General features: G+C 57.8%; 1 protein-coding gene across 2 annotated transcripts; it reads right to left on the bottom strand.

Moving 5' to 3' along the window:
• Window positions 1–1,441: 1,441 nt before the first annotated feature.
• On the bottom strand, window positions 1,442–5,346 carry SC5D (sterol-C5-desaturase). Of its 2 annotated transcripts, none has more exons than XM_080357959.1 (5): window positions 5,286–5,346; window positions 4,404–4,621; window positions 3,315–3,447; window positions 2,985–3,085; window positions 1,442–2,806 (listed from the first exon to the last, which is right to left on the bottom strand). In XM_080357959.1, the coding sequence occupies exons 2-5, from the start codon at window positions 4,611–4,613 to the stop codon at window positions 2,381–2,383; spliced, it is 870 nt and encodes a 289-aa protein (XP_080214085.1). In that variant the 5' UTR covers window positions 4,614–4,621; window positions 5,286–5,346; the 3' UTR covers window positions 1,442–2,380. The 2 variants fall into 2 exon arrangements, with proteins under 2 accessions (XP_080214085.1, XP_080214086.1); XM_080357960.1 differs by lacking the exon at window positions 5,286–5,346 and adding an exon at window positions 4,942–4,999.
• Between the last annotated feature and the right edge of the window lie 5,029 nt (window positions 5,347–10,375).

Here is a 10,375-nt window from a genome sequence, read left to right as displayed (position 1 = left end):
GTCCTCCGAGGTGCGGCTCATGGTGCGACATGCCACGAGCAACATCTCCACCTTGTGGTGACAGCAGCATCAGGGTCCCAAATTCAGAATCGTGCCTGTTCACGGTACGGCGGCCCAAGGTGACATGTCAAGGGAACGTGGCTCTCAGGGTGCCCCATCAACGTGTGTGGCTGGAGCTGTGTCAGGTTAGAACGCGCGTGGGTTTGTCCCTGTTTACTTCCCTTCAGAGCCGTCCTGCCTTGAGAATGTGACCCACATACCGTGCGTGCTCCGAGCTGTCATCCCATCCTGTGCGCAGTTGCAGGGAAGAGCAATTAAACATCAAAACAACGGTTCAGCCACAAGTTGTCAAATAGCCGGTCAAAGCGATGTGTTTTGTAGAGGGTCATTGCCTCCCCACCCGAGGGTCAGGGTCGTGCGTGCACGGCAGGTGCCATGCAGGCTGTTCAGAGAGGCGAGAAAAGAAGGGGAGCTCAGAAACCAAGGATGCTTGAGGCATCTTAATGGGTGCAAGCGACAGCATTGCTGAGCCACCGTGGGGAGCCAAGAAGGTCCGGCCACATGTTCACCCATGTGAGCATCAGCAGCTGGCCGGGCATCGGCAGAATGAGCAGGGAGGTAGAGGAAAACACCACTTGCACAGTGCATAGAGGCACAGGCGTGAGTGACGGTAGAAATTAGGGGTTTTGTCATGGCCAGATGGAGCCACAGGGGTATGTCAGACCTCTGTTCTATGGCATGCAGCCAGTCCCCAGGGTTTTCCAGCCAGGCAGGTCACCCATGGGAGGGACAGGCGGCAGGGACATCTCAGCTCTCGGCATGCACAGCCGGGCCGGGTGATGACCATACCAGGTTCACTCCAGGTTGTGATGTCTCGCACATCTTACCAGGGACAGCGAGGCCCAAGCCAAACACATGCCAAGGCCCTGGCCGTCACAGCCAAGGGTTTTGGGCACACGGTGTTCCGGCATCGGCCTTGCTGAGGCTCAGAGATGGGGCAACAAGAAGCCTTGGGGCTCATCCCAAGGCCCTCGTGTTGGGTTAGCACAGTGGTTTGTAAAGGTCAGCAATGCTCACCATGTGTGCGCTCTGGGACTTGCCTTGACCCTGGGCAGTTTTTGGGGCTCCAAGTTAATCAGTAATCAGAGGGCAGGGCTCCTGCACACATGGGGCAAATCAGCAAGGCAATTGGCCTCATCCATATCCACGTGAAGAGGGGACGAGTCCTTGCGGCCGATCCAAGGGAGGAGAAGTTCAGGGAGCATCCCTTTTGCTATTTTGGCAAGAGGGGAGCGGGGCGATGTACCCAACACTTGTCAATGCGGCGCAGGGTAAGCCCGTCACGGGTGTCATAGGGGAGCAAAAGGGAGCCGCGTTAGGCTTTGTACAGCACGGGGAGCGAGGGCAAAGCAGCAAACAGCGGCCAAGTTGGCAAGTGAGATTTATTGAACGCGATCCCAACCCAAAGGCAGAGCAACCGCGTTCCAGCAGGACGTTAAAGGGGAAAGCCGGCCACGAATCCTTGAACAAGGAGAAGCCCCCACCCCTCGCCTTTGGGCTCCCCTACCTCCCATTTCCGCCCCCCAGAGTTCACGGGGAGCCAGAGGGACCCGAGGGACTCAAAGTACATCTTTGTCCTTCAGATTATTCATGGGAAGCGTCCGGTCAGCACTATCCCCCAGCAAGAGGAAGACGGGGAGCGCATCGAGGAGCCGTCGGGAGGGCCCGCGCCGTCACCACAAGGTAGGAGGTTGCTTTTTCTTTTCACGAAATACAGCATCAAAACAAAAAAAGTGGCATCGTCAGCCTGTCAATTCAATGAGACTCGACTGGTCACGACAGAGTCCGGGACATCGATGGCGAATTGGCAAGGACGGCGCGCAGCACGGACCGACGGAGACCACGCCACGTGCCACGTTATTGTTCTATTTGTGCCACAGTATTGTTCTATTTGTGCCACATTATTGTTCTATTTGTGCCACAGTATTGTTCTATTTGTGCCACGTTATTGTTCTATTTGTGCCACGTTATTGTTCTATTTGTGCCGTAGTACTTCTCTTTTTGTGTGCGCCACAGTATTGTTCCTGTTGTGCCATGTGTTGTTTTTATTTTGGGTAAAGCACTAGCACAGCACCAAAGCGGGGCAGGGAGCTTTGCAGAGATCCAAAGGGCTGGAAGGGGGAGCCGAGTCTCAAGGCATAGAGAGAGTTTGTAAGTAAGCGGCGAGGCCAGATGCCACCCTTTTGGGAGCACCGACCGAGCGTCCTCCTGCGCTTGTGGGGTCGGAGGCTCTTCATCCCGTCTCACGAGGCCGGGCAGGAAAGGCAAGAGATCCAGCCGGGGAACCTTCTACCCGAGAGCGGCCAGACCAGGGGGAACCCTACTCGGTTTTGGCGGCCGGGGGCCCGTTGGGCGCCCCGGCGCCTTTTTCTCGGAGCTTGCGCATGTAGTCGTGGGGGCCTTTTCCCTCGAAGGACGTGGGGCTCTTGTAGGAGCCGCCGATCTTGTCCCAGAGGGTGAAGTACTGCCCGTAGTTGTAGTCGAAGTACAAGTGGTGGTCGGTGTGGTGGGCCGAGCCGTTGATGATGTGGCGCAGGAAGCGTGGGACGCGGTAGTCACCGTCGTGAATGGAGATGGTCCAGACGTTGACGAAGATGTAAAGGCCCAAATAGGTGATTTTGTGCAGGGGGAAGAGGAAGGGGTAGATGTGGTAGGGCAGGCTCTGCATGAAGCCGTCGACGGGGTGGAAAGCGTGGCTGGCGAAGGGAGTGGCGATCTTCCAGAGGTGGTGGGGCTTGTGGAAGCGCTGCGGGGAGAAAACATGCCGTTTAGGGGGTCACCGTCACCGCCACAAAAGCGGGAGAGGCACACGCATTCAGAACGGATCCTAATGGGCTCTCCATTCCCGTCGTGTTGGAGACCAAGCCCCCCTACCCCTCCCAGGGCGGGCGTTCGCGGGGAGGGGCGGTGGGGCCGCGTCATACCTTGTAGAACAGTCTGTGATGGAGCCCGCGGTGTATCCAGTAGATGCCCATGTCAGTGAAGAAGAGGAAGGACAGCATGCTGAGGAAGACACCCGACCAACCTGCAGGAAGAGGGACAGTAGGGATGATGTTGGCGAGGGCCAGAGAGGAGCATGGAGAAGACTGGGAGGAGCCCTCCTTGCGCGGTCATGATGGGAACATGCAACCAGGGCAATTAGAAGGGAGTTGCTCGAGGCAGGGGGATTTGATGGGGGCTAGTCTGAGTTGTGCTATGCCGAGGTGAAACAGGGGGACACAGTCAGCCAAAGGAGGCAATGGGGAGCGGCTCACCGTACGGGGAGTCCTCGATGTTGTCGTACAGCTTGCTGTAGCCGCGCACCTCGGCGAAGAACAGGGCGACGGTGGGCACGCTGATCCAGGGGAGGGAGCGCAGCGCGAAGGTGATCTCCCGACGCACCTGGTTCTGTGGGAGACAGGGGTCATGGGGAGAATATAACAAGAGCAAGTGTAGGGTTTTGCATCTGGGTAGGAACAACCCCAGGTTCCAGTATAAGTTGGGGAACGAGCTGTTGAAGAACAGTGTAGGGAAAGGGACCTGGGGGTCCTGGGGACAGCAGGGTGACCATGAGCCAGCACTGGGCCCTGGTGGCCAGGAAGCCAATGGGACCTGGGGTGGGTTAGAAGGGGGTGGTCAGTAGGTCCGAGAGGTTCTCCTGCCCCTCTGCTCTGCCCTGGGGAGACCACACCTGGAATCTTGTGTCCAGCTGTGGCCCCTCAGTTCCAGCAGGACAGGGAACTGCTGCAGAGAGTCCAGCGCAGCCACCAAGATGCTGCAGGGAGTGGAGCATCTCCCGTGTGAGGAAAGGCTGAGGGAGCTGGGGCTCTGGAGCTGGACAAGAGGACACTGAGGGGGGACTCATTGCTGGGGATCAAGATGGAAAGGGGCAGTGTCAGGAGGATGGAGCCAGGCTCTGCTGGTGACAACCAGGGACAGGACAAGGGGCAATGGGTGCAAACTGGAACACAGGAGGTTCCAGTGAAAGAGGAGAAGCAACTTGTTGGGGTGAGGGTGGCAGAGCCTGGCCCAGGCTGCCCAGGGGGGTTGTGGAATTGGGGTGATTGGAGTGGATGATCATCCGAGGTCCCTTCTAATCCGTGAAAGCCTGTCATTCTGTGATCAGAGGAAGGAGAGGGGTGTGTGATGGTTGTATCTGGCAGGGCCAGGCAATTATCAGGTAGGAGGGTCAGCCCCATTTGGAGCGAGAAGGCCAGGTGTCGTAAAGACCCGATGTCAGTGACGAGCTCTGAACTTGTCTCAGTGCCCCTGCACTTTCTGTTGTTTTCTAGGGGTTCAGTTTGACAGTCAAGGGGTTCTCACAGGCACAGGGAGTCAGGGGGGCCAGCACGGGGAGCACCCACCTCCAGGAACTGGGGATGCTTCATGAGTTCATGGTCAAAGACGAAGTAGTAGCTGAGGGTGGCGCAGAGCAGGTAGAGGGCCAGCGCGCCCAGGTTGGTGATGACGAAGAGGCTGAGGAGCTGGCGGCAGGGCTCGTGCTCGGGCCAGCCGGCGGGGTACACATAGGGTGTCAGGAGGTGCCGGTCCGCGACGTCCAGCACCAGATCCATGGCGGCTCCTGCAGGAGAGAGAAAGGGTCAACAGAACCGCTCGCAGAAGGGGTGCAGAAGGCGTCTGTCCCTTGTGTGTGTTGCCACTGGGGTCGCAGGGGCCTGGTTCAATGGGCTCAGAGGATCGGATGCTCGTTGGATGCCAGGCAGGGCAGGTCACCATCTGCGGGACTCACAGGCACGTCAGGTTGTGGAGCAGAAAGCGTGTGTGTTGGAAGCTGCAAAGGCGTGGGGGTCAGCGTACCCCCGAGATGGCACATTCAGCGGGGTCCCACACCGAGGAGCGGCTGGCAGGGAGACACAGGTTTTGGGGGCCAAGGTCTCCTACCGGGGCAGCCTGCGGGGCACGGAGACCACGGCGGCAGCGCAGTTTTGGGACCCGTGGGGCAATTCCGGCGGCGATTCTCGCTGGTGCCGGTGCAGAGACCCGACAGCAGGGGGGCAGAGAGGGGGCCCGGGGGGTCAGAGAGAAGGCGGCGGAGAAGCAGGCGGGGGCAGCCCGGTGCAGGGGGGTCAGAAATGGGGCGTCCCGCAGCTCCAAGCCGGTCGGCGCGGTGTCGCTCACGGGAGCGGCGCCGGGGACGCGACCAGCGGCCAGAGCCGCGTCCCAAGGCGGCCCCGCGGGGCTCCCGAGCGGTGTCGCCCCCCGCGCCCCCTCCCCGTCCCCGGTACCTGCGTGCGGGTCCCGTCGCGGCGCTTTGCGGGACCGCGGGGGCGGGGAGGCGCGGACGGCGCCGCCCGATAGCGCCACGCGACGTCAGCAGCGGGACGTCACGGCGGGGCGGGGCCGGGGACGGTCCCCGCGGTGTCGCCGGGGCGGGCGGCGGGGCGGGACGCGCCTCCGTGCACGGGGGAGCCGCCGGGGCTGTGAACGGGGGGAAGCGCCGGCGGTGCCGCTGTGCGAATGGGGTGAAAGGAATGAACGGGATGGACAGCGAGGAGGCGACCCCGGGGTTTGCAAGGGGCCGTGAGAGCGATGTCAGGGCTCAACCTATCAATGAAGGTCTGGACAAACAGACAGAGGGACGCAGAGGTTGTTTCTGAAAGGGTCCTGCTGAAACATTAAGAAGCAGAGGCTATGGAGAACTGTGCAGCCGGGTTTAGAGGTTCTGAATGGAGCTCCTCACTTAGCCTGTGCCTTACAGAGCTGATCTGAGGCTCTGTATGGTCTGAGCGTTGCTATCAGCAATCAGTTCATGTCAATGGGTAGAGATGCAAGGCTGAATCAGGAAAGCAGAGGTTCTAATGAATAGTAATGAGTAGCCACATGGATGGTTAATGTGTCACTAGAATCAGTCTTGGCCTGCAATTCATGTTAGGAAGGCCAAAGCAGTTATGGCTCCACTCATTTGTGGGGCAACTAGAGGGCTTGACAGCCCAACCCCGGCCTTCCTCTCCTTCAGATTGTGAACCAGTTTGCCACCAGTCCAATCCAGGAGCTGAGCAGCCTTGTTCTGCATCATGGTGTGAGAATCCCATCAGATGACGGGCGAGATCTGTGTGGGCATGAGAGCTGGAAAGATGCGGAGGTGCCCAAGCGTGGCAGGCATCCACGGCAGGCATCCCTGGCACGAACTCCGGCATTCAGCCCGTGCCACCAGCCGTGGAGGTGGGGGCAGCTGTGGGAGAGCGGCACCCATCAGACGCGGGGCAGGTGGGGTCGCCTCGGCTCACGAGGCCAAGCGGCTCCGTGGGAAGCGTCGCGGAGGCAGAGGACGGACGTGGAGGCAGCAGGGCGGACCGTGGGACTGGGGCTGCCCCAGATATTTGTACGCACAGCAGCCCCGCAGGGTGTTGTTATTGCAACCTGGTTCCAGGGAGCAGGGAGACAGTTTTTGGGAGGAGCAAGGTCACCATACTTGGTGGCATGATTCTGGGCAGTGTGGAGGAGTGGTGCTGGCCCGGCAGCCAGCGCATGAGCTTACTGGCTGTGGGCCAGGCTTGTGGCTTGCACAAGCTGTTTGCAGCGTTTGTAATAACGGGTTTGCAGGCAGCAAGCGAGGCAACGAGGCCGGGAGACACCGGAGCAACACACAGTTTGTTTTGTAGGATCTAAAGCGACGACGCTGTCGAGGTCTCATCAGGGTTCCTGGCTCCCTGTCCCAACACCCAGACTGTGGGGCACACATGTGGGCAGCGAGTCGCCAGGGGATTCCGAGCAGGCTCTTACAGGCCCCATAGCTTTTTGCACGGCAGGTGTGGAGCCCAGCGAAGGAGTCAGCAGCAGCCCCTTTCCCCCATCAGGTTCGGGGGCTCTGGACAGGTCAGGCCCAGGAAGAGGCAGCGTTAGGGTGGTGGCACGGGTGGGGTGTGGGCACAGGTGTCGAGGGACAGCGATTGCGCAGGTGGCTACGGTTGGCATTATCTTGTGGGACTGTATTTGTGGAGGAGGACGTGTCAACGTGAGTGCGACGGCCGGCATCCCTGTCCAGTGCATCCATGGGATGAAGGCAGAGAGGGTGATGCTGCGAGATAGAGTCTCCGCACAGAGAAGCGTTGGGGGACGGGACAGGAGGCAGTGAGGTGTGGTCGGCCATCACTTGGGAAAGCAACGGTTTTTAGGTCACTGTGGGGGGAATTGTGGCTACAAGGTCAAGGGAGGGCACGTGTTTGCTGGGGCCTGTGTGTCCTAAACCTGACTGGAGGTCTCCACCCCATCCTGGGCAGATCAGTTCAAGAAAGACCCAGGCGAGCGTGCATGGAGGAGAAAGAGGGACTTTGGATTGTGTTGGACACGGTGGGCTCGGAGGAGATAAGGTTTTTGGGAGACTGTGGAGCGGCTTGTCTGGTTTAAAAGGTGCTCATGGGAGGGAGGTGGGGATAGAAGCTATCAGTGTCGCTGGTGGGAGGACAAGGGTTTGTTGTTGTCAGATGTTGAGTGCATGGAAGCACAAATGGCATACAAAGCATCGCCTGGAGTCAGAAGCTCAGGGAGCTCAGCAAAGTGGGCCAAGTTCCCATCTATGGGGGCTGATGAGTATCTTGGTGGGTAGGAAAGGAAGGACAGAGTGTGTAGAAGAGTGAGGAAGTTGGTGTTGTGGTAAATACGGAAGGTGTGCAATGGTAAATATGGAAGGTGTGCAGTGGTAAATACAGAAGGTGTGTGGTGATAGCCTGGTAGGAGTGAGCGTAGAGCACCTGGAGGGTAATGGGCTGTTTTGAAGGAGTTGTTACCATGGGCAGTAGGACATGGCGTTGGTGGTGTGGAAGGCAAGGGGGATCTCTGTGGGTCCATGATAGCGAGACGGGGAAATCTTGATGTATAGTAAGATGGTGGAGTGGCGTGACGGCAGGAGACCAGCTCGCGGTGACGGGGAGCTCCTCTGCATTAGGAGAGAATTTGGAAGGCTGTAGCAGAACCTTGGGCAGAGCAGAGATTTGTTGGGTGAGAGCATGAGGAAATCTGCGGTAAAAGCAGGGATGAGGAAAGAAGAGTGCTAGGAGCACGGGGAGGGCAAAGGGCCGTAGCCAAGCGACCGCGAGGGCACACGGACATCTGATAGATTGGGAGGAGGCTGAGGTGGGGCCGGGTAATGTACATCGCAGTCTCCAACTGTAAGGAGGTCAATCAGAGACCGAGGGTTCTGTAGCTGGATGAGCGTGGCAGCTAACGTGGTGACTTTGTGAGCACGAGTGCTACCTTTGTGAGGGTCTGCTGGGGTCTTGTATAGGGGATGGAGGGGACGTGTGTATGGCCAATGGAGGAGCGGGTCTGGCCAATGTCAGAGGCTGACACACGTCTGCATTGTCTGCACGGTTTGGGAAGCTCCTGGGCAGGGTGAAGGGATTGAGGAGGCATTGGGGGAGCTGGTGGATGAGAAGCCGAAGAGGAGCGAGCAACGTGGGGCTTAGAAAGCCATCCACTCTATAAGGGTCCCTAATCGGAGCAGTGTTGGGTTGATGTAAAGAATGGTCTGAATAGACATACTTACCTGTGAGACTTAATGTGAGGGAAAATAGGATGCAAATGCTATGGGAATGATTGACAAGCAGACAGGAGCGGGGTGAGGGCCGAAGGAGGGTCTCCCCTGGAGTGAAGGGGTTCAGAAACAGACCCCCATTTTGATAAAGTTATTTGCAGGCGGGAGTTTGGCCATGGCAGGCTCTGAGTGAAATCCCAGAGCCAGGAAACAGTTTTAGTTTAGCAGACATAGGGAGTAAAGGCAAACGGGAGAGGGCAAACGTGCGCAGTGACGGCCAAAGGGATTGACACGTGGAAGTGATAACAATTCTCTAGGGCCCCGGACTCGGTCGTTCCAGAGTCCACATCCCAGGCCTCTTGAAGCAAATATATGGGCAGGGAATGTTAGGGAAAGAAAGCAGGTAACGGATTAGCAGCAGGGTGGGCTCCAGCCAAGCAGCCCTGTGGAGGTACCAGCCAGAGGATAGAAGTGTCAGGGTGAGTATAGCAATGTATTCGTGTGTAGCTTATCGGAAGAACTGTGGCAGAGTAACGCAGAAGGGAGCCATGGATAGCTTAGGGTCAGGATTCCCTCTCCATTGCAGACCGGCCTCGAGGTGGCATAGCCGTAGGCATCAAGGATGGTCCACGGCGGCTCTTTGCTGGCCTGGAAGGCGCCATTTATATTGTTTCTTACAGAGTGGCGCAAGGGTGGTTGCTGGCTCGAAGACACTCTGGTCGAAAGACAAGTAGCAGTCAGTAAACAGGAAATGTTATCAGTAGAGCTCAGGGCAGTTTCAAAGAGGCTGTGAGTTTCTCGGTGTATATGCCACCTATTAATTTAGGAGTACCATGAGCAATGTACTGCTCAAGGGTACTGTTTGCATTACAGTTGAGAGAGATGTGATGTGTTGTGGCAAGACACTAGTAAAGACCAGTGCACCTTTCAGAATGTCCGAAGCCTCACGTTTAGTAGGGTCTGCAGGTTGCAACTCAGTGTTTTGCAAACGTCGCTGTGTCGGTGAAGGGAGCAGACTGTCCCACAACGAAGGGGGTTTGCAGGGGAGGGCGTGAGCTCACACAGAGAGGACGTTTGGGGGCCAGAAGGGTCTTTGCAGGGTAATATCTGAGGTTTGGTGCGTGTCGCTGGAGAAGCGAGATGATGCTGTTGGGTGTAGCGTCAAGAAGCACTTACTGGCAGTGAGGCTGGTAGACTGGATGGTGGTGGCGGTCAAGCGGAGCTCTGAGATGGTAGGTTTGAGTATATGCTTAGTGCCGTAGTGAAGCATCAAAGGTTGTGGGTCGTGGAGCAGGAAAAGAGAGGAGGAGAGTTGTCGGGTGGCGGCGGGGAAAGGCGGGAGCAGTCAGTCATGCCAAGAGGTCGGTGTCTGGGCGGGAGTTGCTTTGCTTGTGATGGAGGAGTGGAAAGGCTTGGTTGTTAGTTAGAGTTTGGTTGTTAGTTAGAGCATGGCAATGGAAAGGATTGATGGAGAGGAAAGCAGCGTGGGAGCAGCAGGGGTTAGGCAGGAGCAAGGGGGCTCACCATACCTGTCGACAAGGGATGGTGTGCCAACATGAGGGGGAAGCGTAGCACCGGGTTTGTCTGTGTGTGGTGAGGAACATGTGTCATATACGTGCAGTGAGGCTTTTGGGCAGGCCTGGGCATTATTTTCAGCAGTCTGCAGTCTCAGTGTTGGAGATGATAGTGGTCAGGTTGTTGCCTGCAAGTCTGCCAGCACACAGGTAGTGCGGAAAGCGAATAGAAAGAAGAGCATCGAGGGGCAGTATGCAGCACGTGCGGTATGATGGCAATACGAGTGAGCTCAATGTAGTACAGGGAGATGCACAATGTAGTATGTTG

This window comes from Nesoenas mayeri (genome assembly GCF_963082525.1).
Source record: "Nesoenas mayeri genome assembly, chromosome: 22".
In the NCBI taxonomy this organism is placed as follows: domain Eukaryota; kingdom Metazoa; phylum Chordata; class Aves; order Columbiformes; family Columbidae; genus Nesoenas; species Nesoenas mayeri.
The sequence above is the reverse complement of the archived record's forward strand: the minus strand, read 5'-3'. Positions and strand labels throughout refer to the sequence as shown.

What these genes read in the sequence shown, in the direction of transcription:
- SC5D (XM_080357959.1), bottom strand. Translation starts at nt 4,613, where the DNA reads ATGGATCTGGTGCTGGACGTCGCGGACCGGCACCTCCTGACACCCTAT. An exon ending in AGCATCCCCAGTTCCTGGAG is followed by an intron (nt 3,448 to 4,403) that starts GTGGGTGCTCCC and finishes TGTCTCCCACAG; the next exon opens with AACCAGGTGCGTCGGGAGAT. An exon ending in ATCACAGACTGTTCTACAAG is followed by an intron (nt 2,807 to 2,984) that starts GTATGACGCGGC and finishes TTCTCCCCGCAG; the next exon opens with CGCTTCCACAAGCCCCACCA.